Source organism: Hoplias malabaricus, chromosome 1 (assembly GCF_029633855.1).
Source record: "Hoplias malabaricus isolate fHopMal1 chromosome 1, fHopMal1.hap1, whole genome shotgun sequence".
Lineage (NCBI taxonomy): Eukaryota > Metazoa > Chordata > Actinopteri > Characiformes > Erythrinidae > Hoplias > Hoplias malabaricus.
Genome location: NC_089800.1, coordinates 6,247,112 through 6,275,034, shown reverse-complemented (window position 1 = coordinate 6,275,034; position 27,923 = coordinate 6,247,112). Strand labels below are relative to the sequence as shown.

Genomic DNA, 27,923 nt, shown 5'->3' with positions numbered 1-27,923 from the left:
AGGAGAGGATAATGAACCAGAGTGGTCTCAATGCCCGGGGGAGGGAGATGTTTGGTCTGTGCTGTTTGCCAGGTAAGACCCTACTGTTCACTGCTGCTAACGTCTGCTGCTAGTAACGGCATTAACACAGTAATCACTTTTATTCACAGTGGTGCACTTTTGGAGCATTTAAAGCAACACTAGGTAGTATTTGGGCTCCCCCTTCTGTAATTCCCTTTTACAGCACTGTCCTGAAATCAAGGATGGGGTTGTTTTCTACCCATCTCTAGAAGTTACATAGTGTAGTTTCTGCAGTGCTGAGCCTGGAGTAGCAACGACAGAGTCTCTGTTATCAATATTAAAGGTCACCGAAGGATCGCTAGGAGTTTGACGCTATATATTAAAGTACAAACGCTACCTGGTGTTGCTTTAATCGCTCTTAAATCATCACAAATGGAAAGTTAAGCTGTTAAAATCACTTGATGAAAAAGTAAACATGATTATAATACATAATTTGGCTTTTACATTTAACCTATTTGTGACAGTGAACACACACACACACTCCAGGAGCAGCAGGTAGCCATCCCATCTCCTGGGGATCACTAGGGTTTAAAGTGCCTTGCTTATTGGATCCTCAATGGTGGATGTTGAGGGAGGAGACAGTGCTGTTCCAGCCCCATTTTTCCTGCTGGTGCAGTGTATTAAACCAGCAACCTTCTGTTCCGAAAGGACCCTGTTTCTCTCTCAAAAACTAGGCCACAGCTGCCCTTTTCTAACCCTTGTTTTTGAAAGTGGAGAGCTTTGTATTCTACAGTTTGTTTGTTTTTTTTAGTTGTGATTTCAGTTCATGTTTGATTTTGATCACACCTTCTGTTTTCAAGTGTGAGAGAGTTTGGCCAAATGAAAGAGTGCCCTCCTCTAGTTTACTTTCCCACAAAACCACCATGTGCCACAATGGACCCGAGCAGCCAAAACCGCTGATTCAACCCTTGTGTGAAAATGGTGCTGTCGTAGCGTTAAGTTTCACTCCAGTGCTGAACTCGGCCGTGTGGGAAGTGGAGGCAGAGCCCTGTCAGCACGTCCCCATCTAGTCGCTGCAGATAGTCGCAGTGCAGAGCTTTGAATGCGAAAGGCAGCAGAACAATCACTCAGTGTGCTTCCATTCGGCACAGACCCTCCCCCTCCCTCATCCCGCCGCCCATAATCTCAGTGTCAGCACCTCGCCAGAGCGGGAGCTTTACTGAGGAATGTTGGCCGGACGCGGACGCGACCCTGCCAAGCTAATCTTTAACGTTTCGTATCAACAGCTATTCTCAGCACCTCTGCAGGAGGCAGTGTGTGTTTCCAACTGCTTTTCACTTCCAGGTGTGAGCGCCTCCTTCTCACCTCAGACTGCCCTCACCCCATTCGCTGTCTGTGTTTACCGTAGATTTCCTTTATTAGTTGTGATCGTGAAGGATTTGTCGAAAGCTACTGTTTGTTTTATCCTCCCGTGTTGGTCTTAGTGGACAGATGTGAACAGCAGCTCGACACAGAGTCCCAACATTTCACACACACCGGGTCGGCAGAGTCCTAGTTTATCTGATAACAGTTAGTTAGAAACATATGAGTCCTTTTCATTTTTGTTGACAGACCTTCATCCAGTATTTTTGGGATTTTACTGAGACCCCGTCCACACAGATCTGTTTATATTTTAAAATGGAGATTTCCAAACGGAGCTCACTGAAAATGGAGGTTTTCTAGAACACTCTCCAAGGTGGAGGTTTTTGAAAATGTCCTTGTCTCTGTTCTTGTGTCGACAAAAGGAAATCACCGTTTTCTGAAACTCTGACATCACACAGCGTTGTCGGTCTCTGTCTGAAATGCAAATAGCTGTAGTGAAGTACATCACTGTACACACACACAGCACTACGTTTCAGATTCGCACCTATGAATAAATCTAAATAATGCTGTATTAGAGATATATAATGCAGTGTTAAGATCTAGATTCATTTCACGACTTGCGTAGTGCACTCCATGGGGAATATGGAGTCATTTGGGATTCCACTCTGTTTCTCTGATGTGAAGTGGTGTTTTGATGCCTCTCTTTGAGGAACTATGGCCCCCTACTGGACTGACTTGATAATACTGCCGTTTTCACGTTCGATTGGACTGGGATTTTTTTTTATAATAAAACTAACACGACCTGAAGTGATGACAATGCAGCGCTGAAAGAGTGAAATGCCAGCGATGTTGCTGCATGTCGAGAGCATGTCTGTGTACTATGCTCTGTTTATGTCAGGGAGCTTTACTGATTAGCACGGCTAGTGAAGATGTGGCTGGTGTCTGTGGAATTAAGTGTGTCGCTAGTTTAAGAATAAGAATAAGTGGACAGTCCAGTTCCTGCGCTGTTTGGATGTTTTATGGCTCAGATGAGTTTGATTCAGCTTGGCAGAAAACTGCTGGACATTACCCAGCATTCTTCACCCTTGATCTACTGACGTCCTCCCAAGGGAGCAGAGGCCGCCTTCGCAGCAAACCCTTTTATACAGACCCTCGATTTCAGAAGAAACATAGTGTGAGCAGATGTTGATACATTTTTAGAATAACACTGAGTATCATTGTTTTGGCCAGATGTTCCCCAGCCTGATTTATCCTTGGATTTCTCAAACTCTGTATCCACAAACACTTGTGGTGGCCTGGAGTTTTTAGAATAATTAAACGATGACGGAGGAATATGGCCCAATCTGGATTAAGACAGAGACGTGATGTGAAATCTGAGGCCGAAGCAGAGGTGCCTGGAATAGGCCTGGCACACTGGCTTGAATTTTAAAAATCCTACGATGAACATATCATGTGCCGTAGTGATGATCCATTCAGACACACACACACACAGTAGCTACCTACAGTGAAAGTACTGAGTGATAGGGCTCATGTTGCCCTGGCCTGGGCTCATTCTGCAGCAGCTCTATAGTCGGCAGTATGGCAGGTAAAAGTCCACCGGAGTACGGGCCGATCTCAGATAACACAGAACAGTGGAAACCAAATCGTCCGCTGGAGGTCAACCGATCACACTGACTCGGACGGCGGTGGACAGGTGAATTTAATGTTACTGAATACTCTTATTGGAGATGAAACCAAATGAAAGATCCTCCTCAGATCCTGCCTGCTGCACGTTCCTCAGCTTTTGGCTGTCTGTTGCCACAACTCAGACAAAACCAAAAATGCATCTGGCTTTTTTTTAGCTGAAATCCAGTCCATGAAAACAGTGGTAAACAGCCCAGGCCCTGGAGTAGCTTGTGTCCTGCACGTTTCTGTATTCTTTCTTCTTCTCCCAAACGTAGCTTATTGGCGACCTGTTTTTCACAACAAATAGAATAAAATTAATCATTTTAAGAATAGGAAATCTCTACTGTTGGATGCATGTGTGATGATTTAGGAACGGCGTCTATTTGATGCTAATTGGTGAGCGCATTGGTGTGCAAGTTTGGTTCCTAAGTGAGCTTTGGCTGTAACGTTTGCCCTGGTTGATACAGCTGCGTTTTGATGACCATATTCATGGGTTCATTTTTAGGTATTCTGTGGTTTCACCTCATATGCTATAATTTCCTTCCTGTGCTGAAACCCAAAGGTGTCAATGGACTCACACACAGTTTGCTAGCCCTCGATGTTGAGAGCTACACTCAGAAAATGTCAGACTTGTGTCTTCCTTTTCCCTCTTCCTCCTTATGATATTCAGAGAATATTCAGCAGATGAGAAGCTCCTGCTGTAAAAGCTAAGTAAACAGTTCCTCCTCAGAAGAGCCGAGTCTGGCTTCCTCTGCCACAGAGCTCAACGACAGCACGCTACACACACTCAAACATGGACGAAAACAAACATAAATGTATGTCCAGCATGTGATTTACATCAACAAAGCTTGAATAACTCACAGGCTGCTCCGATAAAACAGTAACAGCGCTGCAGGACACGCTGCCAGACCAGGGAGCTGTTTCACAATAAATAAAGTCCAAATTCCAAATCTGACCAATAGGGGAAGAGGGAAGGGACATTTTTATGAGCCTCATTCTGGCTTTTTTTGTTTGTTTTTCATTTTTATGATATGCTTTGTTTGTAATTACAACACTGTGATACACTTTACTTAACCTTCTGAAGTCACCTCAGACACGCGTGTGGTTTCCAACATAGGGTTTTCTAAGTGGTTTGTTTTTGCAAAGTCAAAAAATAGCTTATTTATATATATATATAATTATATATATATTGGTTTACCCTGTTGAATATCGCTGTCCAATCATCCCCACTTCATATATCTGACCATTCATCGCTGATTGACTCTGTTGACTGGATAACTCTGTAATTGAGAGACTGACCCAGGCTTCTATAAACATAACTAAAATAAACCAAGCTCATTTAGGATGGAATATTTCAGCAAGACTTTCCTTAGTGGGTTGGAAACTGTGAGACAGCAAAACACAGTCGTGATCCTGAACATTCCTGCTGAGAGGAACTGGACCCAGTAAAAGCTTTAGTGGTCAGTTTCTCCTTGGCCTTCCTCATTTCCTCCGCCTGACCTCACATCTGTGTCCCGGGACGCCTGAGGAATGTCTGAGCTCCTCTACACCCTCGAGAGGCAAGAGCTTCAAGGGAACATTCACCAAGCAAGCCATTGTTGCGCATGTTAGTGATGTACTGATATGAGTTTTTTTTACTCTGTGCTCCACTTTAGAAATGAAACTACATGTAGAAGCTTTTTTTTTTTTTAGGTGATGCATGTGTTGTGTTGAAAACAGGAAGCATTATCTGTTTCATCTGACTTCAGCGGGTGGGAGCTAAAAATGATTATAAAGCTGGTCCCATATTATTTGAATGGCCCCCGAGTAGATCATGTACAAATACTCAAAGATTAAACTCTGAGGTGAAGCTTGGTTCTCAACTGTGCTAATGCTAATGTATTAGCATTTGAAGATTACTTTTCTTTTGCTAAATTGAATTTAGATTTAATGTACATGTTAGGATTAGTGTGAGACATTCATGGTAGCTAAATATTATTCAGTTTCCTGTCAGAACAACCACAAAGTTACAAATAAATTAGTGAAAAATTGTTCCCTTTACCACAGATTTAGTGACTGAGACAAGAATGTCTGAGGAATGTTAGAGACTCCAATGTTAGCTATGGAGCTAATTTTGCTATTGCTTGTGCACGCTAATTAGCATCTTGCAAACTGCTAAATATTAAGCCACATAGATTTGTTGAGTAAGCTTTTCTAGACATGGTTTGTGGTTTCTGATACTGTATGAGGTGCTGTTATCTGTCAGACTTTGGTGGAATTTAGCATTTAACTCGGCTTCCAGAATTGTTTTATTATAATATACTTACAAACTCCTCAAAACTAGAAATGTAAAAGAACAAAGATATTTTAACTAAAAAGTAATGCTTGATTTTTTTTTAAATAACAATTATACTATTATTATTATTATACTTTTTCCAGAAAAAGGCCACAAAAATCCCCAAAAACAGTCAACCAGACAGTAGGTAGCGCTGTCCACAAAGACACTGTACAGCACTTCTTAATGTATCATACACTGTGGTAGAGTACGCTAAAACGACAAGGCTAAACAACTATGGTAATTATCCCAACAGCCTCCATTTTGTTTACTGTCTGGTTTTTGCAGAACTTATTATGAATGTTAAACAGCACATACCTGTACAACCGTACTAGTGGTGAGATTTCCCAGTAAGGATCGTATTTTGGAGGCACTGCACTGACCGCAAGCGTAATTAAGCTAACCAAACCCATTCTGTGTAGATGACTGACTGGAGACTGATGCCCAGTTTTATTGGCAGATGATTATAGCCCTGTTTGTCCAGATTAAATTCTTACTCCCAACTCGTTCTCATTACTGTTTTATTCAGCGCTGTATGGTTTCACACAAACAGCATTACAGTCTTTCTGTCTGTCACATCTAACCGCCGTGTATAACCAGCGAATGCTTTGAAGCATTTGTTTGTTCTTTGGGCCAGATTTGGGGCACCAATCTTTCCATCCACACAGTGCTTATTTTCTTGTTTTGGCCGTGAAGTCTTTGATTGAGCCCAGATTTCCAGCTTTTAGAGGTAATTTAGTTTTGAAAACGTAATGAAAATGGTTTGTGTTTTCCCACTGGTGTGTTTCTGTCAGTCTGAAGAACCTACTGCTTCACCACTGGACTAGACTTGTGTTTAGTCACTGTCTGAGCTCATATTTGTTTATGCACATCCTTTCTTTTGTACTCACTTGCACAAACACACCTGCAAATAACAAGGATCAAACCCCACTGCCGCATTCGCCCCCTGGTCTAAACAGCCCTGTTTAGGACGGTCAGTTTGAGTACCTGTTCATTGAAATGATAATGAGTCACTCGCTGTTCACCACAACCCAAGCTCACAGCAATGAGGAGCAGAAGCTCTGGATTTTAGCTGTTTTTGCTTAGTTTTCTTTCTTTTGCGTTCTCATTTTTATTGAATTTTCCTCAGTATTTTTTTGTTTCTGTTTGTTCATTGCTTATGTTTTGCTACTTTTAACCTTGCCTTTGTGCTCTCACGTAACTTGTGTCCAGCCTCGTGATTGGAGGTAATCAGTAGAGGGGGCGGGATAGCTCCTAAGCCTCTGCACAATACGGAAAATGCAGCTGTTGCCATGTTTCATATTATGTTTCATAAAGTGTTTTTTGCTATTCATCTCAGCACAACTGACTGTGCACACAGGTTTAAGGTGTGTGTGTGTGTGCTGATGCTGTTTACATGCAGAGCAGTGCACTGTAATCTCACACAGCTGTGTGCGAGCGGTGTATCCTCAGCTATTTGTCTGAGCTGCAGATGAAAGCCTCCAAGATGAAAATGTGTGGCCCCCGTGTCGAACTCCCACAGGAAGCACAAAGCAGCACAGGAACCCTCAGAATAAACACTCTGTTTTTGCATTTAGTGCCTTGGCTGCTGAGTTAACCCCAACTTTGAGCTTAATCCCGCACTTAAACATTTAAAATAAAGCTGTAAAGTTGTTTATCTGGGTAAAGTTAAACATTTCAGCGTATTAGGCTTCTTTAGTTACTATGGTTGTATAATTCTAAAAGGTATGGACATTTAGATTTTAGATCCTTCAGTCACTACGCCCAATGCCAAGCATCAGCTAGAGGGGTCATAAGCTCCTCAGCATTAGGATGTGAATCAGAAGAACTGCTTTCTCTGAAGTGACAATGCAATTTCCAATACAAAACTAGTTATTCAACATCAGCACCTGATCTCACACATGTTTTCGTAGTAGAATGGCATCAAATTCTCTCAACGTAGTACAGATCTGACTACTACATCCAGCTCCTATAGTACAGGCCTGACACTATATTGACTACACTCATCTACTTCTCTGTTTTCATTGGACATTTCTGAATTGTAGTGCACTACATTTGTAAACTCATGTAAAGTATATTTAAGATATTTTATTCATTTAATTTGGTTTTTGAGTGATGTTTTTCTTTGTGTGTTTTCAGGGGAGTGTGTCCTACAGAGAGCCATCCTGGTGAGGAAGAAGCTGTCTCCAAAGGAAGGAGGAGGCTGGCTGTCTGGCACTTTGTTCTGCACCCATTTCAGAGTAGCCTTTGTACCACAGGACAGTCCGAGGTCAGATGTAAGTAGGGTACACACACAGTGGACAATGTAAAGATAGGGGTATGAATCTTTGAGCTAACCAGATAGTCAGATACTTCATTCACACCTGTGGACAGTTTCACACACTCACCCTGTCACTCACACACTCACACCTGTGAACAGTTTCACACACTCACCCTGTCACTCACACACACACACACACACCTGTGGACAGTTTCACACACTCACCCTGTCACTCACACGTTCACACCTGTGGACAGTTTCACACACTCACCCTGTCACTCACACATTCACACCTGTGGACAGTTTCACACTCACCCTGTCACTCACACACATTCACCTGTGGACAGTTTCACACACTCACCCTGTCACTCACACACACACACCTGTGGACAGTCTCACACACTCACACCTGTGGACAGTTTCACACACTCACCCTGTCACTCACACACTCACACCTGTGGACAGTTTCACACACTCACCCTGTCACTAACACACTCTCACCTGTGGACAGTTTCACACACTCACCCTGCCCCACTCACACACTCTCACCTGTGGACAGTTTCACACACTCACCCTGTCACTCACACACACTCACCCTGTCACTCACACACTCTCACATGTGGACAGTTTCACACACTCACCCTGTCACTCACACACTCACACCTGTGGACAGTTTCACACACTCACCCTGTCACTCACACACTCACACCTGTGGACAGTTTCACACACTCACCCTGTCACTCACACACTCTCACCTGTGGACAGTTTCACACACTCACCCTGCCCCACTCACACACTCTCACCTGTGGACAGTTTCACACACTCACCCTGTCACTCACACACACTCACCCTGTCACTCACACACTCTCACATGTGGACAGTTTCACACACTCACCCTGTCACTCACACACACTCACCCTGTCACTCACACACTCTCACCTGTGGACAGTTTCAAACACTCACCCTGTCACTCACACACACTCACCCTGTCACTCACACACTCACCTGTGGACAGTTTCACACACTCACCCTGTCACTCACACACACTCACCTGTGGATAGTTTCACACACTCACCCAGTCACTCACACACTCACCCTGTTTTGAGACAATATGATAAATTAAAATATTCCTATATTTCTCAGGCAAAAATTTAATCAGTAAAATTAATTTTGTAATGCATTATTTATTAGAAGAAAGGTGATAAATAAAAATATATTTTTTGTTTGTTTATTTTGCACTGGATATACATGATCAAAATACCTGCTACAGGAGCCATAGTAATTAGTGCATAGTAATTGTGTAAATTAGGTTCTTTGCTGCAGCTTTGCTTCATTTTAGAGTTTATTATTCTTCTCAAAGCCAACAGGCGCTCAGTAGGTTCCTGAGCAAAGTAGGTCGAGCCCTGTGCACTGTCATTTATTAACCAGGTGGAGGAGAATCATCTGTCTCTCTAATAGCTCACAGTGTTCCCAGTATCCATATTTCTCACTGCCAAGCCTCTCTCATGTGTCTGGTTTATTATCCGGCTCAGACAGTAGCTCTGAAGATGAATTATCAACTGACTTCTACTTTGCATAGCTGTTGCCGCCAGAAACTGAACTCTTTCCTTTTTCCTCTTGATTTAGGACAATGCTGATCCACTGCTTCTCGGAGACCATGACGTGGCACTTGCCTCCATCGAGAAGGTGGTGGCGGGTAAGATGGAGGCCTACGTCTGTTGTACCTATATGATATATTTTTACGGATTTGAAATGATCAGACATTGAGGTTCAGGTTTGATAACTAAGGCTCGAATAATAAATATGTTGCTTGATAGTATCAGCAACAATGAGTTTACACAATCCATTATCTACTGTAACTTTAGCATATAATAATTCTAACAATAATTTCATCGCTGTCCTTAGTGAACAACTGAAAAGTCAAAGCATTGCTAAATAAGAAGTTAATTGAAAAGTTAAAACTAATTCTACTGAATCTTCTGTGGCATGGCTCCAAAAAACCCTTTACAGACTTTGATTTTTAAGAACGTGTGTGTTCTCTGTTTCAGTGGGACCATCCCGGACCAAACAGGTGACCCCTAACTCCTCTCTAAAGTTCACCCCCGAGGAGCTGGTGCTGTACTGCAGAGACCTTAGGGTGCTGTGCTTTCTGTTTGACCGTCTGACTCCTGATACACAGGCCGTGGAGGTTTGTGCTTGTGAACACAGTGAAGTTTTGCTGTTTTTATAGAGAAGAGCAGGGCTCTTAACCTGGGGGTCTTGACCCACTTAATGGATAAAATCATCACAAGCTGCTACACATGCTTTGTATTAGATTAACACAGAGGTTGTGTGTATCACTCTGTATGGGTTGCATTTTTGAAACTTTGTTAAAGAGTTAAGAACCACTGGTGTAGAGAAATTCATACTACGTCCTTAACTACATTGACACATTAAGACTGCGTGACCTTAACAAATTTATGATTTTATTGGAGCTGAGGGGGTATTGTGTCAGATTTTCATTGTCACAGTGAAGACTGCTTCAGACTCAACTTCATTCCTTTGCAGATTACATACACCATTGCCAAGACATACCAGCCACTGAAGCCTGAAACTATCCTGTCCTTCCAGAACGCAGCGTTGGGGAGTATTGGTGAGTGAATATTGCAGAAGTCCTTATTGGATTTTCCACTCAGCAGAGAGAAGAAAATATATATATAATAATAATAATAGTAACTAGTGTCGCAGTCACACAGCTCCAGGGGCCTGGAGGTTGTGGGTTCGATTCCAGCTCCAGGTGACTGTCTGTGAGGAGTTGGTGTGTTCTCCCAGTGTCCGCGTGGATTTCCTCCGGGTGCTCCGGTTTCCTCCCACAGTCCAAAAAAAAAAACCACACGTTGGTAGGTGGATTGGCAACTCGTCCGTAGGTGTGAGTGTGTGAGTGAATGTGTGTGTGTTGCCCTGTAAAGGACTGGCGCCCCCTCCAGGGTGTATTCCCGCCTTGCGCCCAATGATTCCAGGTAGGCTCTGGACCCACCGCGACCCTGAACTGGATAAGCGCTTACAGATAATGAATGAATGATAATAGTAACTGAAAAGGTGTAGGCTGAAGCTCTGGCTTATTTCTCCTACCCTTTTTAACTATCTATCAACGTCCAAAATATTCTCAAATTGTATTATTCTTTTGTAAGGCCTCATACAAAGTCCACTTCTCATCATCATCTCTGAGGCATTAGTCACGTTGGTAGGCTGCTGTTTACACAGAGTCATTTTTAATTGGAGAGGCAGGGGGTGGTGAATTCCTCTGTTGTTATAACACTTTGAGCCCTGTGAGTCTTCAGCTTCCTTCAGAGCAGTCAGAATAGAACAGTGCTGTGTGTAGATGAGAGATAAAAGCTGGTACACTTTGAACTCTGTGTTGTGTGAACGCTCAGATTTGGTATTCAAATTAAATCATATGAAGAAACGTGAACCAAGCCGTGCAGCTCAAAGGGAAAAAGTGCCCGACAGCCAGATGAATAATGGAAAGAAACCTGACCTGAGCCACCTCCTGGCTCTGGCTCAAAGCTGTCAAGCTCTTTTCATGTTCATGGCCTTCATATCAGCGCTACAGCAAACAAATTGATTTCACGGCTCTGTTGATTGTGCCAGTGGAGCAGGTCCAAGCTTTCTGAGCTGAGTTAAAGCTGAAACAAATTATTTTTAAATAGATTAGTTTTCAAACTGTTATTCGATTAAGAGACTAATGAAATGTTGATGCCTTTCACTTTTCCTTAGTCTGTGTAGAGGTGAGATAGTGTCTGGCTTCTGAATCAAATAAAAATATCAATTGATTTAAAAAATAAATAAATACTGAATGCTTGATGAGCAATTTCTCATTTTATGGGGCAACAGTTACCCAAATATAGAAGCTATATTGCCCCCTATGCTTCCTGTTGGGTACTGCAATCTGTCAGAATGATTTTTAGAATGGCTCTTGTATCCAGGCTTTAACTATCAAAGATTCCAAAATACAGTTCAAGTATCTGGATTCAAATCCAGATTCAAATCTACTGCTGAAGGGCACTATAAAGTGTTGAGTTTAAGTCGTAAGTAAACATTTCCCCTAATCTCCATCACGGATTGGTCTGCTGCATCCTGAATCTCTGCTGATGTTTTGCACAGAAATGAAGCAGTTCTTGAGTAACCGACGGCGGGACCCTGGCATGAACTGGTTTGAGAGCTCGGCCGACTGGGAGCAGGAGCTGGAAAGGACTGGGGCGACTGGCTGGAGGGCCAGCTCCGTCAACGATCGCTTTGAAATGTCCACCAGGTATCTGCACTTTTCCCCGTCAGCCAGGTCAGAGGTGCTCTGGGTTCTGTTTACGCAGCCAAAGCACCTCGACATGACATACGTAAAACAGAATGATGAGGCAGTCGGCCGTTGAGGTCTCTTCTGTGACCGGGTCATGAAACAATTGAAATCACATTTTGTTTTCAATACATTTAGTGCGTTTTTGAGATATTTCCTATAAAATGATGGTAAATATGAGATAAACTGTTATATCTGTCTGGCCCTAGTTCATCCTTAGTTCAACAACTTGGACCAGAGGTATTCACACTGTGGGCTACATCCAATGCAGCTGGCCATGGCCTGTGTGAAGAATGTGTTTTTATAACCTGTCATTTTTCAAAATCTAATATATTAACATGTGTTTTGTATTTTTATAATAAATCAATATGAGGCAGCATTAGTGTCAGGTGAGAAATGTAGCATAAGGAAGTCTAGATGCTTATGGAGCCTGTGTGAAGGGGAAGCTATTATCATCAGTTGCTGCTGCTTTTATTTTGTATCCAGTTAAAAATACACAATAAAAGTCCTGGCATATTGATTTAACCTCATATCTGCGGAAGTTGCACATTGACACGATTGTTTTAGTTGAAGTGGGATATTACAGCCCTCGTATTGAAGTCCCAGTTTAATCCTCCTAAAATCCTCTATCCTTTCTTGCTAATTTTCACAGTAGATTTGATTTTTCTTCGTCGTCTTCTCTCTAGCCTTTCGAGGTTTAACGTGGTTCCTCAGAAAGTCCTGGACACAGAGCTGAAGAAAACATTCGCCCATTTCAACGAGGGACGCATCCCTGTGAGTCCAAATAATTTGGCGTTTGTTAGTGCCAGCTGTTTCCATCATTCCAACACATCTGGCTTCTCATCTGCACCAGTTGTGTGTAGGGTTTTCCTGTGATTCATCTGAGCTTCTCCTCCTGTAGCGTTGGTGTTGGCGTCATCCCTGCGGCAGTGACCTGCTGCGAATGGCCAGCTTCCAGAACAACATTTACCACGAGAAGGACGATATCAGGTGAGCAGACTTTTTAAACGTGCCTTCTGAGTATTGACCAGACAATAATACAATATATAATTCCAAAAAAGTGAAGTCAGTTATAAATTGCCCTAAAAACGGCTGTTAAAATCTAATGAAATAGTGAGGTACCTGCCGATTCTTACTGCTACTGTCGTTGTTGTTGTGCAGGAACCTGGAGCTGATTCTGTTCGGTGGACAGGCGCAGTGTGTGGTGGTGGATCTCGGAGAAGAGATGCCATCGGCTGCAGATGTGCAGCTCGCACACACACGACTGCGAGCCCTGTGCCTTGGGGGTCAGTGCTGAGACTATTCTGCTCATGTCTTTCCCCGCTCTAACACACATGATCCAGCTTATTAATGGACATTTACTGAGGAAACGTGTGTGTGTGTGTGTGTGTGTTGGAACAGGAAGATAAATACTCAGGACCCTAAGAACTTGTGTGTTTTCAAAACCTTACTTAACATAGTACTTAAGACCTTAAAATGTTATTTATCAGTGTTCCCAGCTCAACGATGTTTTTTTTTTGGTTTCTTAATTCTCCTCATAGTTTTCTAAGAATTGTATTGAAGTGTTAGAGCTGGATAAACACAGACGTATGATAAAAGACTGTAGAAATGTAGTTCACAATAGTCTATTAGTGTTCTTTAAGCATGTTGAGCTCAAACTTTGTATCACTGTCAGTTTGTAAAGGTGCTGCTTCTTAAGTCTTGTACAAAGCACCTTGGCCAATCCTTAGCTTGGTCACATTTCTCAGTATAGTATTTATAGTTTAGTACTTGGGTGTTATGCACACAGACACCGCTTTCTAAAAGAAATGTGCACGGCTAAATTAACATTAGAGGTCAGTGGGCTTGACGTCAAACACTAGCCATTTTTAGCTGTTTTAAAATACTGTAGACAGACATGACGGAACCCAGATTTGAATATCTATTATATTTTTTCAAATGCTTTATATGTAGAACTAACCATAGCTATGAATATGCCACATGTGGCTTGTTGCTGGGACACAAAAACAAGTCTTTTGTTATTTTCATTGTTTTTAGCCTCGCTAGCGGTTTAGCACACGCTGGCTAAATTTCTCAAAGCTGTGTGAGCTCATTTGCCTCCAGCAGGGGGCGTGTCCTAACATCCCTCTTCACACGCTACTGCTCTGCCTTGCGATTTTAGAAGGCCGGCTCTTATTGTTGTGGTCGTTTAAACAAAACTGTGAATGTGGAGAATTTCCCACATCAGTCGTCCATCAGTGGTTCAGTAGATTGTTTTTTTTCTTCTTCTTTCCCCTGCTGCCCTGCAGACATTTCGTCATCGGTGTCCGTGCCAGATGACAAGTGGCTTTCCACTCTGGAGGGAACACACTGGCTGGACTACATCAGGTAGAAACACAGAAGATTCTCGGCCTTTGTTTACTAAACTGAAAAACAATTGTATATCTTGTATATCATTTCCACATGGATAATACCACAAGGGTAATTGATATTGAGAGTCGGGACCTTGGGTTCTGGTGCTGCAGTTCCACCACATCCCTTTCTATAGAGATTAAACAACCAGGGTGTTCCTCTGTTCATTGTTCCTCTGTGTCTTATTTCAATGGTATGGTAAAAGTGCCTGTTAAATGCTTTAAAAGGGCATATTATGAAAAAAAAATAGAAATAATTATAATAAATAATTGGGGATGTGAAATTAGACCACCCAGTCTGTTTCCTGTGGGCTGCCCAAGTCAGTAAACATAGAATAAAATGAGACATTCTGATTTTGTGCTGCATTTTATGTAAAGGGCAGGCACCATTGAGATGTCCAGCCTCCTCATCTGCATTTCTCCAATCACAGCGCTGGACACGCAAAGTGCAGGGAAATAAGAGCACTGAGTAAAAACTGAGGAAGTAAGAATGGAGAATAAAGAGAACAGAGCGAAAGCGGCTAAAAAAATCACAGCTTCTACACTTTGCTACCACTCCTGCGCGCTCAGGGTCGTGGGGTAAATAGCGAGCAGCTCAGTATCATTTCAAGAAACAGGTGCTCAAACCTGAAGTGTTTGATCCTTGTGGTATTTTGACCAAAGTCTGCAGAAATGTGTTCAATTTTGGAACTGAGTGGTATTCAATTCTAAGATGATATCAACTGTCTGCAGAATCTATATTTAACTAGTTTTATTTGTGAGGAAATGATGCACATTCAGACTGTACAAGCGCCTTTGCAGCAGTCAAACTAATGCGTTTTCCAGGAAACACTATGAAACATAATTTCCCCGAAGTAATGTATTTGTCTTCTGTTTATTAACACAAATCACTAAATGAGTTAAAGAGACCCAGATGACTCATGATATGCACTTCCCATAAACCACTAATCGTGTTACTCAAGGGCAATTTGAATAAACCATTCAGCAGCCCACTCGTTCACTCAGGAGGCTGGGTAAATTTAACAGATATAAAGCTTCTTTCTGATTCATTCCTTGTGGTAAACTTCTAAGCAGGTGTTTGCATGAGGAAAGAGTTGGTGGTTGACCGAGTGGGGTCATTATTAGCTGCCGGCCACTGATGATGTTTAGAGTAAAATAACAAAGAGGAAACGTTGAATGGACTCGTGTGTGTGTGTGTGTGTGTGTGTGTGTGTGTGTGTGATTAGATGCTGTCTGAGAAAAGCTGCAGAAGTTGCATGCTTGCTCCGAAGAGGCCACCTGACTGTTGTGCTGCAAGGTGAGTCCCTGGTGTCTAATGAAATCATTTTAACTCCTAGAGACATCAAAATTCAAGTGAACCATAGAGGGATTAAAGGACAAATTCAAAGGAAGGGATCTTAATGGATGCGCAGCTGGTAAGAAACTAGCGCTCAGAAAAAGAAGTGGAGAAGTGTGCAAATCCTACATAGAAGCAGCATACATTTCATGGTTGTAAATATCCTGGGAGTATTATTCCAGTATTTGTAGTGTTTTATTAATATATTAATATATAATTAATTCATATTCTGCAAGCTGATGAAAAGAGTCAGACCTTAGAAGGAACACACCAGTTTTACACAAAGAGGGAACACAGTGGACAGGGCACCAGTCTAACACAGGGCATCACACACACACACACACAGTTCCTCACATACTCACACCTGTGGACCGTTTCACCCACTCATATTGGTGGACCCACACGGACAAAGGGACAACACACCACACTCCACACAGACAGTGACCCAAGGCGGGGTCTGAACCCACCCCACTCAGGATCCTGGAGATTTGTGATAGTGACCCTGCCTGATGAGCAACTGTTGCTCCCCTGTAGTGATGAAGTACGATCAGTACGACCATCCTGGAGCTTTCCAGATCTGTATTAAATGCAGGGCGGCACAATGGCGCAGCAGGTTAGTGTCACAGTCACACAGCTCCAGGGACCTGGAGGTTGTGGGTTCGAGTTCCGCTCCGGGTGACTGTCTATGAGGAGTGTGGTGTGTTCTCCTTGTGTCCGCGTGGGTTTCCTCCGGGTGACTGTCTGTGAGGAGTGTGGTGTGTTCTCCCTGTGTCTGCATGGGTTTCCTCCGGGTGACTGTCTGTGAGGAGTGTGGTGTGTTCTCCCTGTGTCTGCGTGGGTTTCCTCCGGGTGACTGTCTGTGAGGAGTATGGTGTGTTCTCCCTGTGTCTGCGTGGGTTTCCTCCGGGTGACTGTCTGTGAGGAGTGTGGTGTGTTCTCCCTGTGTCTGCGTGGGTTTCCTCCGGGTGACTGTCTGTGAGGAGTGTGGTGTGTTCTCCCTGTGTCTGCGTGGGTTTCCTCCAGGTGACTGTCTGTGAGGAGTGTGGTGTGTTCTCCCTGTGTCTGCGTGGGTTTCCTCCGGGTGACTGTCTGTGAGGAGTGTGGTGTGTTCTCCCTGTGTCTGCATGGGTTTCCTCCGGGTGACTGTCTGTGAGGAGTGTGGTGTGTTCTCCCTGTGTCTGCGTGGGTTTCCTCCGGGTGACTGTCTGTGAGGAGTGTGGTGTGTTCTCCCTGTGTCTGCATGGGTTTCCTCCGGGTGACTGTCTGTGAGGAGTGTGGTGTGTTCTCCCTGTGTCTGTGTGGGTTTCCTCCGGGTGACTGTCTGTGAGGAGTGTGGTGTGTTCTCCGTGTCTGCGTGGGTTTCCTCCGGGTGACTGTCTGTGAGGATTTCTCCGGGTGCTCCGGTTTCCTCCCACAGTCCAAAAACACACGTTGGTAGGTGGATTGGCGACTCAAAAGTGTCCGTAGGTGTGAGTGTGTGAATGAATGTGTGAGTGTGTGAACTGGATAAGCGCTTACAGACAATGAATGAATGAATGAACAAATGTATTAAATGTATTATGTCAGTTTACATTACAAGTTCGTTATTGAGGATACGTGACACCTACATAAGCTTTTTCATGACACGGCATTAACCTATACCAACTTCTGTAAAACCGTTACAATGTTGTTACACATTCTCTGGCGTAAGGATCTGTTAAGACTATTGCTTACTGAAAAAGGCCTTTATAAATGTTGACGTCCTTCTTACTCACTTTCTCCAAAGCCTTCCCTCCTCCGTTCTACAGCTTCACATCTCAGTAAGCTCTCTGTATTCATGCTTTGACTAGCAGTAAATAAGTGCTGAAATGACTCAATGACTTTTTAAGATGCTTGTGAGCCAGCTCCCTCATTCCATCAGTGGGAAACCTGTTTTCCAGATGTGCTTCGAGCACAACAGGCCCACTGCTGCCACAAGAGGGCGCTCATTTAATGAGTTTGGTGTTTGGCAGAGATCCACACGTCTTTTAAATGGAGCACTGAGTTCTAAGTTAATGGAACTAAATCAATATAAATATCATATAAGTAACAGATGAATATAACCGATGATTTTATTTTTATTGAATGATTCTAATGGTTTTGGGTGGTATTAAAGCCGCTTTATCCACGTTGTAACCGAAGCTTTAACCCCACAGAGCCAGAGGACCGGGACATGAACTGCGTGGTGTCCAGCCTGGTGCAGGTTATGTGTGACCCTCACAGCCGGACCGTGGGTGGATTTCAGGGCCTGGTGCAGAAGGAGTGGGTCATGGCCGGACACCGCTTTCTCAGTCGCATCAACTACCACAGAGACAGTGACAAAGAAGAGGTGTGTGTGTGTGTGTCTGCCTCTGAGTGTTTTTACAAGGGCAGTTATTTAACCCTGAGACTTGGTGTTTGTTTTACTCTTGGGTTACTCTAGTACTATTTTTAGTCATAACTGACACGTATTTGTTTATAGCTAAATGGTGTATGATGTATTTCCTGTGGTAGGCCCCCATCTTCCTGTTGTTTCTGGACTGTGTGTGGCAGCTGTGGGCTCAGTTCCCCGCTCGCTTCCAGCTGACTGAGGACTATCTGCTGGCTCTGCACGACAGTCTTCACCTGCCTCTCTTCAGCACTTTCCTCGCTAACTGCCAGAGAGAACGCTGCAGACGCTCACAGGTGCACACACACACACACACACTGGATCAGGGACACTAGCTCTCATCGTCGCCTGAACTTCATAATGAAGGATCATTTGCAGGACCCTTTCACCCCCAAAATTGTATTATCCCAAAGGTTAAAGGTTAAATCCCCACGTTGAGTCACTGCGAGGAGTTTGGTGTGTTCTCTCTGTGTCAGTGTGTGTTTCCTCCAACAGTCCAAAACCCCATGAATGAATGAATGAAGATATATTTATTTTTGTAGACACAGATTTAGCCACGATTCTAAAACCAGTGATATTCGTATTTCATTTATTTACTCGATAGTGAGAAGTGCTTCTCCCTCACATCTCTAATTCATCTCTAGAGGCTGGTCTCAAGCCATCTCCTCACGACAAGTAAAAATCAGGTCTGCAGTGGGCACCAGGATGGGTTTATGCTACTTTTAGCTTTGCTTTTTTAGAGCAGAGTCCCAGAAGACCATAAGAAAGATCAAATATGTGAACTCACTTTCAGTCTGACTCCCTCCATCTTACATCAAAAGAACTTTCAAAAATGATATGACAAGAGTTAAGTTGGTAACGTATGTGAATTAGGTTTATCCCAAACATCAGCTGTTTGCTCCTGAATTTGATTGTACGCTTTTGGTAAATGGATTTTCCATTTATTGACCCTCTGCGCAGCACCTGCCCCAGAGCTACACCCCTGTGAACGGTCTGAGGGAGCTGCCCCGGAGCTGTGCCGAGGAGCCGGTGGACCCTCCTTACCCTCCGGTGTGGGACTGGTCTCTGCAGTACAGCGGTCACAGACGAGCGCTCTTCACCCAGCCTGTCTGCCAGCCCCGCTCCCCGGCTCCCGTCCTCAACGGCAACTTCAACACCAACACAAACCTGGAGCCCGCCTGGGTGAGGCTGAGGGTGGGGCACGGGTCTTAGATCCAGGGGGTGGGGTAGAGTAATGTTTACAGAAAAAACTAGCTGTTTAGTAAAAGATGTAGAGGACGTAAAGGTGTATTGCAGAGATTTCCAGTTTTTCAGAGGTGATATAAGGTGTTCTAAGGGTAGGAAGAAGAACAGCTTGGAGAGTTGTTTTGTGGAGAATGAGGTACAGCCTCATGGGAAAAAGCTAAAGCGAGACGGAAAACGAAGGGGTAATTAATCAGCAGCTAACGCAGCTTCGCATGTGTTGAGTCAGTAAATGCTAATTACATTTTTAGGCTATCCGGTCTTTTTAGGCTGTCCTAGTTGAGAGAGGGGACGAGGGTGTTCTTTTAAAACCAGGCCAGCTTTAAAAAAACAACTGTGCCAAATTGAATTCCCTCTTCTAATTAAATTCTCAGCCTGAAAATAACACCTCATTGCCTTGTTCATAGAGCATCAAATCAAGCCGCCTCTCGATCCCTGCAGCCTGTAGCTCATATTCTCTCTCTCTCAGCAAAGTGACGGTGTCCCGGGCTCTGTGTTCCTGCTCTCGCGGAGCTCTTTCTCCTGCCCCTCCAACCTTCTGCCGTGGAGAAGTGGAGGATCAGGTTCGTACAGAAAGAGCCACCGCAGAGCTCCGTCCTCAGAGAGCCTGCCCGCTCTGGAGCGCCTCATTAAAGCCTGCGGTCAGCCAGATCCCCAGCAAGACCTCCAGGACCCCCACCAGCCTCTCGTCCCCCTTCTGCTGGGGCCCTGCGTGCGCGTCTGGAGGAACTGTTACCTGAGAGGAGCACTGCATGCGCAGGTACGGTCAATACGAGAATGATCATAAAGCAATGATTCTTTCTAGGATTATTAATAGTATCGTTTTTAAAATGGTAACAGTACATATTAATAACTATATTCATTGAGTATATGAACATTAATGTGGTTAGGAGACTGAGGAAGTTGTTGAGTTGAGGTCAAGATAAAAATATATATAGATATATGTGTGTGTGTGTGTTTTATTCCATTGAAAATATAAAAATGATACACACACTTAACAGGTTAGTGTTTCTTCTTTCTTTTTGAAACCAAAGGCTTTTACGCATCCAATGTCTTCCAACTCGCGGCACCCTGTGGAGCGTCTGGCCTCAGAGGTGGAGCACCTGCGAGAGCGTCTGGCCCAGGCCTCGACGGGACGCCCCGCAAACCGCAAGCGACACGAACACCGCCGCCTCGACTCCAACCTCAACCAGAACGCCAACAACGGCACCTTCCTCTTCTCCTCCTCGTCCTCTTCCTCCTCCTCGTCCTCTTCCTCCTCTTCCTCTTCTTCGTCTTCCTCATCCAGGACATCCCAGCAGGAGAGTCCTGGACGGGTTTCTGGGCGTCCCCCAACAGCCTCTCGTCACAGAGACGGTGGCAGCAAGCACACGTTTCTCTTCGGCCACCAGGGGGAGCCCCAGGGCAACCAACGCTACACCCCCAGCCCCAGTGCCAAACTGCCTAAGAACAGTGGGCCTGCAGGGGCCAAGACCCACTGAGCTGTAGGTAGGGAAGAAAAACCGAAAAAAAATAGTGAACAAATATTTCGGACCAACGTGGACCAACCGTTAGCAATATTTCATGTTCTACTTACCGTCCTAGTCCAGGGGCGTCCGGTGTGATTGATTTGTTGGACTGGAATAAGTCGTGCACCGCATCCACACTGGCCCTTTACAGATAGCACCGGGCACCCCTGTCCTAGATTATAGCACTTTTCACATTCGCCAGCCATTTCAGTGCTTTGTTCTTAAGGTGGTTTCCTTAAATGAATTCCTCAGCCTTATCTCTGTCTGTTGAACCTGGAACATAGGGATTTCTACGACCGGTGCAACCACTAACCAGGTTTCCAAATGACCACGTGTATCCCAACATTCCCTCTTAGACTGAGTAAGATTTAGGGCGACTTAACAGAATTTGTAGTTAGTGTTCTCCTCCAAGCGTTCTGAGCTGTAATGTCACATGTCTTGGAGGAAGCTAGACATGTCACCCCCCCCCCCCCCCCTCCATATTATATCTCCATTAAAGGTGGAGATATAGCCGGGGGGTTATAAATCTGGAATAAAATAAAATTAATTAATTAATTAACTAATGAATATATATATATAGACCGTCTTTATTGGTCAGAAATACAGGATTTGTCGTGACTGCAGTGATGTGCTACAGATTCAGTAGACAGAGATTAATGGCGTATTCCTTATTTACACCATTGGTTCACAGAGATGCAAACGAAGATCATTCGGAAAAAAAAAAACACAGCATTTCTTCAGTGTTTTCCAAATGGTTTCTTAAAGCTTAATTATACTTGTATATAGTAGCCCTTTACTTTAGGTCATTCTAGACATATATGCAACATATCAAGCTTAGTTTCAGAAGGTTCCGTTGATTTTGTTGGTGATCACGGAGCACAAACAGAAGAAATAAAAGACTAAAAAGAAGTAGATTAGTAGAAGGTTTTGAATTGTCTGGTGGTAAATAGTAAAATGGGCACATACAGAGAGGACGAGACGGATCTTGCAGTGGATTATGCAGTGGATTCATTGTGCTTTATAATAGCGTAAGCCTCCCTTCTGATTAATGCCAAATGTTCATTTGCTTATTCCTCGTCTGAAAGGCTGTAGATCTGTTCTGAATCGTGTAAATGCTGTCTTTTAGCTGGGAGCTGCTGACAACGCTGTAGGGAACTTTTACTTCCAGTTCACAAAGACAGGAAAATGGCTGCTGAATTAGGAGGTAAGAGATTTCCCCTCATCTCCACTAGAGGGAGATATAACATCTATCTATGGGACCACAACGTCTAATGGGGAATATCCTGGATATTTTTAGCTGTACCTGTTGCCTGAGGGGGGCACAATGCTAGCTGTATATATTGCGTTTATTATTAATGTTTAAATCCAGTATTAATTCAATGAACGTAGAAAGGCATTTAAAAGATTAAACAAGCATCGTTTTACGTAGTAAGTTATTTCTAACTTTCTTCATTTGCATTTCCAATTAATATTTAAGTATTATTTCTTACTGTAACCTTTATGGATAGCTCTGTAGTGTGTTCGGTCTTGATGAGAGTGACTCGTGTGTGAATCAGATGACGGCAGACTGTTCTTTGTTGCAATGTGTGTGGATATTTGATGAACTGTTTTTATTATGATTTTTATATTTGTTCTTCCATGTTCTGATACAGGAATGTGTTCACTGGTACTCTAATGTCAGAAATAATGCAGTTTCAGTGCGTATTTACGTGTTTATTGTGCATTTCCACCATCTTAAGGACACCTCCCAACTGTGTTTAGTAGGATACAGTTTCAGAATTTCTAAAGGATGAGCATTAATTACACTTTTACAGGAGGTTTTCTTAAGGAACGGTGGTGATACCTGGGTTTCGTTAAAAGGAATTTCACTGATTTTTCAGTGTCGGAATTGTTAGGAATGTAAATGAGGAAATTTATATTTGTTCAGTGGTGGTGATAGGAACCAGACGTCCACAGTTTTAAACCTTTAAAACGTATTTTACAATAACTCTCGGTGTGGATTCTGATAATGCTGCCTGTGTCCGATACCTTGTTTTTAAGATTGGAATTTAGACTAGAGTGGCACGGTGGAGCAGCAGGTAGGTGTCGCAGTCACACAGCACCAGGGACCTGCAGGTTGGGGGTTCCAGTCCCACTCCGGGTGACTGTCTGTGAGGAGTGTGGTGTGTTCTCCCTGTGTCTGCGTGGGTTTCCTCCGGGTGACTGTCTGTGAGGAGTGTGGTGTTTTCTCCCTGTGTCTGCATGGGTTTCCTCCGGGTGACTGTCTGTGAGGAGTGTGGTGTGTTCTCCCTGTGTCTGCATGGGTTTCCTCCGGGTGACTGTCTGTGAGGAGTGTGGTGTGTTCTCCCTGTGTCTGCGTGGGTTTCCTCCGGGTGACTGTCTGTGAGGGGTGTGGTGTGTTCTCCCTGTGTCTGCGTGGGTTTCCTCCGGGTGCTCCGGTTTCCTCCCACAGTCCAAATAAAACACACGTTGGTAGGTGGATTGGCGATTCAAAAGTGTCTGTGTGTGTGAGTGAAGGTGTGTGTGTGTCTGTGTTGCCCTGTGAAGGACTGGCGCCCCCTCCAGGGTGTGTTCCCACCTTGCACCCAATGATTCCAGGTAGGCTCTGGACGCACCGTGACCCTGAACTGGATAAGGGTTACAGATAATGAATGAATGTATGAATTTGGACTAAAATCAACATTTAAAATGCATTAAGAACATGCATTTTTTTCAAATTTAATATGAAAACTTACTGCCTGTATTACATTATTACATTACATTAAACCCAGACTACACTGAAGATTCACTCATGGGTTGGGATAATAAATAACATGGATATAGAAGTGCTGTAGACGTTGTGACCCTGGTTCCTATTGTGTTGCGTTTGTCCACAGTGAACCATTTTACATCAAACCACCCTGAATGACCATTTACATCCTAATGATTGAATTATGCAAAAGTAATTACAGTACAATAACATTTTGAAAAATGAGTGGAGTTCCACTTCAAATATATGCAGAGAAAAGTCGTCGGTGGAAGATACCGTTGTCGTTCGATGTAGAGATCAGGATGCAAGTGCTTGGGTGTGTTTTACATTTGAAAAAAATGTAATGTTTTTAAAAGCATGAACCTTTAAATCGTGTCTAAACTTTGTCAGTATGCATTGCACTTAAGAAAAAAAAAGGTACTAATAAGATAAAAGGTACAACACGTCTCCTTTGTGCTCACACCAAGCCTGGTTTTCAAAGTAGAGCCTGTTGAATTCCAATGTATTACATAAAGTGCACTTGAAATAGGTGACTGCTGGAAAAAATGTGCCTACATCCGTTTTCTGCCATGACTACACAGCGGTTCTAAAAGCTCCTGACTCCTACGGATTGAACAGCGTTTCAGTGTTTATCAGACGCCCGAGCGTCAGCTTGCGTAAGAGCTGCTTCCGTTCAGGGAAATGACCCAGCGCTTGTTCTCGCTAATTGATCCGCCGCAGCCATTCTTCCTCAGCTGAAAGGAGCGAGTGAGTTATTGCCGCCGTTTTGTGCGGTTCTCACACCCGAGAGCTGGATGGCTGTTTCACAGGGGTGCTGCACGGACTCATTTCCTCTCTCTCTTTTTTTTTTTTGTTGCTCCCACACCCTCTACTTGGATTTGTATCAATGTACAATGGCTTGTTATAGATCAATAAATTTAGAGTTCATTTAATAGACTTGATCTGAATGTGTCGGTACTCTATCTGTCCATTAAAAATTCAACACAGGGGTCAGGCTTTGACATTTTATATCTTATCAAAATAAATATGTACAATGTTGTCACTTTACAAGAAGCATCACATAAATATTTCCATAGAAACAAAAGAAAATAAAAAATAATAATAACAGTAATACCTTAAAAATCCACAGCACTGGATACAAAACACCAAATCAATGACTAATGAAAATGTTCAGGCAACTGAATAAAACAATAAAAAACCCCATAAGCTCTGTTTAAACCCAGTCAGTGTTTAAAGACTAGTCTTAGACTTTGTTGTACTTTCAATAGATAGTTCAATGTAGTCCAGGACAAGGCCTAATCTCCATCGAGGAAACAGCCCAACAGAGTTCAGATAATATTCCCCCATGTAACTAGGCATCAAACAGTAGAAAATAGTCATGGTTTTAAGTTAAATGATCCATTTTAAACCACCCTGTCATTTCTTTATTTACAAAAACAAACAAAAGTGGTGACAATGTGTATCCATGTCACACAGGAAATGCAATACTGCTGAACGTTGTTTATGTTCCTAAGGCTATGATCACATTTGCCTTCCAAGAGTGCAACAACACAATGATAAGCAATAACATTCAATCCTAAATAATTAACTCTTGATGATACGACTTAAATGAGTTTGCCATCTTCCAGTTTTCTTTATGGATGACGGATTCAGGACCCTGATTAGAGATACGATCAGTTCAGAGTTCACCCCCCCCAGCCTTCCCTCCGTCCATCATTCCCACTGGCCCCCTTTCTCCTCGACCAGTCGCTGTTTCTGGCTTCCGAACGGCGAGCAGTATGGAGTGAAAGGGACTGAGTAGCTGTGCATACCACCGAGCTGGCGGAAGGACTTACACATGGGGCAGGGGTACTCCGCCAGCCCCTCGATGTCCTCGAAAGCCAGGTTGACGATCTGATCAGTGCATGGGTCACAGTAGAGGTGGCCGCAGGAGAGCCGCTTGAGTCTAGCCTCGTACGAGATGCAGCACTGACAGTGGGGCACGTCGGAGGCCAGGGACAAGCTGCCGGTCAGAGAGCTGCTATCCATGCTCGCGGCCTGGCTGGAGCCTAGCTTCTTGGAGGATCTGAAGAAGGGAAGATAGGAGAAAAATGATGCTGGGTGGAGTCAGTCCTTTTATTAACCATTTTTTTACAAACAAAACTGCAGTTACATGGCAGCACAGTGGCACACAGCTCTAGGGTCCTGGGGTTGTAGGTTCAAACCTTGCCTCTGGTAACTGTGCGTTGTGTTGTGTTCTCCTTATGTCTGTGTGGGTTTCCTCCCATGGTCCAAACACACATGCTGGTAGGTGGATTAGATATTCAAAATTGTCCACAGGTGTGTTTGTGTGTGAGATGCCCCCCTTGCTCCCAATTATTCTGGGTAGGCTCTGATTGTATTTCTGAGGTCCACCAAAGCGAGTGCAAAGGACACGGTGGCTACAAAACTTGACAAGAGGCAGCAGGTTCCAGTGGAAATTTAATTGTACTTTTATCTTGTAAAAGAAAATCACATCACAAGGATAAAAGAAGGTAATCAAATATAAGGTGCCTGCAGCTGATTTATGGAGCTTTAATGTTTGCAGTTGTCTCTGCCTACATGTGATTTAGGGTAAAGCCATTAAATTTGAAAAAAAAAAAAAAACATATTCCGTAACCTAAGGCTGGTCTGAAATCTTGGTTCATATTTCGCTGCTTCATCCTGTACCCGGTCGCGGTGAGTCCAGAGCCCACTGGGAATCACCAAGTGAAAGGCAGGAATACACCCTGCAAATCAAACCTGCCAACGTGTGTTTGTAATGTGGGAGGAAACCGTAGCACCCTGAGGAAACCCATGCAAACACAGAGAGAACACACTAACTGCTGACAGACCAAGGTCCCTGGGCCTATGGTGCAGCAACATTAACTGTAGCGCCACTCTGCCACCCCACCTGAAATTCACTGAACACAGTTACGTAGCAGTCCATTTCATTCTTACTGACCGCCAGAGGGAGAAAGCGCAGTGGACATTGAATATCAGCAAAATCAGGAGGAATGAGATTCACTGATGATGACAGAACTCTGAGAATGTGCAGGAGGTTGACCTATTTGTGGTCATTTACCCAGTTGAGCCTCTGGGAACCCAGTTTCCTGTGGAGCTAGCTGTACGACACAGTGGCTACGATCCTATATACTGTCTAACATGCTCTTCCACTGCATGGTACCTACTCTACTATACTTGACGCTACTCAGCTTTTAGCTTTTCCGTTAGAGACTAAACCGTGACTAAACTCTCCATCTGTAAAATCTCAATCTACAGCAGAGATCATTCATCAGAGGTATTCATCTGGTTCACAACAACAGCTCGTAAAATTACGCTGCGGTCTTTTGAAGAGGTTCAAACGCTCCTTGGATCGGTGGCAGATGAAAGAATCTGGCGAGAGCTGGGTACTGTAGCAAGGAAGGAACAAACTCTACTGATCTGTCGGAACTGATTACGGAGCTGTGTTCATTCCCAAATAACAACAACAACATGCCAATACACGATAAGTAAACAACTCTTAACATTACCACCATCGATATTGTGGTTTCCAAAGCCTGTGGTTCCCATCAGTGAGCTACGTTTTGGTGGAAACCATGGTAATGAAAAATGAACCACTTACAAGGTACCAGAGAAGAGCCAAGTAGAGTCGAGTAGTGTAGGTACCAGTGTTAAAGTACCATAAAAAAATATGGAGGACTACTCTGATGTGAGTTAGATCCCCAGGGACGCCACATCCATAGCTTGCTTAGAGTCCTAGGTCTCTCCAGGTGAGAAAGATGGGCAGCCTCCTGCCCAACGCTCAGCACAATGCTAGCCACGTGAGTGTCCATTAGCTCCATAATCACAACACACCTGGCAGCTAGTCTTCTCCAAGTGTGTTGAGCTGCTCAGTATGTTTGAGTAACGTGATGGGACTCCATGCTGGTGCCAAAATAAATACATCATGAATTCTCGGACAAACCTAGGAGCCAATTGGCCTGATCCCTATGCTAAATTCAGACTCCACGTCCGAACACTGAGGGAGATACAGCCACTGATTTAAAAGGGAGTTCCTGATGTGTTCCCAAGGATGTTACCCAGGCAATGGGATTACCAGGGGAGGTAAATCCCAACTGCTAATATTGGCCTATTTGGACAACTAGCTAAAGACATCTGAAGTAGTGTGTAATGCTGCATTTGAGTGGTGTCGGAAACTGAGAAATGCCAGTTTTCCCATTTGTAACCTCCGTTCGAATGTCTGACAAATTCATATTTACAACTGGTAATTGTTAGGTTTTTATGTGGTGTATCGCAAATTTTATCTCTTCTCCCAAAGAAAATGACGAACTCCTTGGTATATATTATACTACAGATGAAAATAAATTTTTTACGGTCAGAT

At 43.7% G+C, this 27,923-nt stretch overlaps 1 protein-coding gene across 2 annotated transcripts in view; it reads left to right on the top strand.

Moving 5' to 3' along the window:
- The window catches only part of mtmr11 (myotubularin related protein 11), a 34,682-nt gene extending 13,750 nt beyond the window's left edge, over positions 1-20,932 (top strand). For both annotated transcript variants that reach the window (XM_066645015.1, XM_066645014.1), the window contains 16 exons: positions 3-72; positions 7,481-7,617; positions 9,228-9,297; positions 9,650-9,789; positions 10,149-10,233; positions 11,745-11,892; positions 12,618-12,705; positions 12,833-12,921; positions 13,093-13,217; positions 14,220-14,298; positions 15,548-15,618; positions 17,832-18,004; positions 18,169-18,339; positions 19,004-19,225; positions 19,755-20,045; positions 20,320-20,932. In XM_066645015.1, the coding sequence (XP_066501112.1) occupies positions 12-72; positions 7,481-7,617; positions 9,228-9,297; positions 9,650-9,789; positions 10,149-10,233; positions 11,745-11,892; positions 12,618-12,705; positions 12,833-12,921; positions 13,093-13,217; positions 14,220-14,298; positions 15,548-15,618; positions 17,832-18,004; positions 18,169-18,339; positions 19,004-19,225; positions 19,755-20,045; positions 20,320-20,766 (2,397 nt within the window). In that variant the 5' untranslated portion in view covers positions 3-11 and the 3' untranslated portion in view covers positions 20,767-20,932. The remainder of the gene's footprint in view (positions 1-2; positions 73-7,480; positions 7,618-9,227; positions 9,298-9,649; positions 9,790-10,148; positions 10,234-11,744; positions 11,893-12,617; positions 12,706-12,832; positions 12,922-13,092; positions 13,218-14,219; positions 14,299-15,547; positions 15,619-17,831; positions 18,005-18,168; positions 18,340-19,003; positions 19,226-19,754; positions 20,046-20,319) is intronic.
- Positions 20,933-27,923: the final 6,991 nt, after the last annotated feature.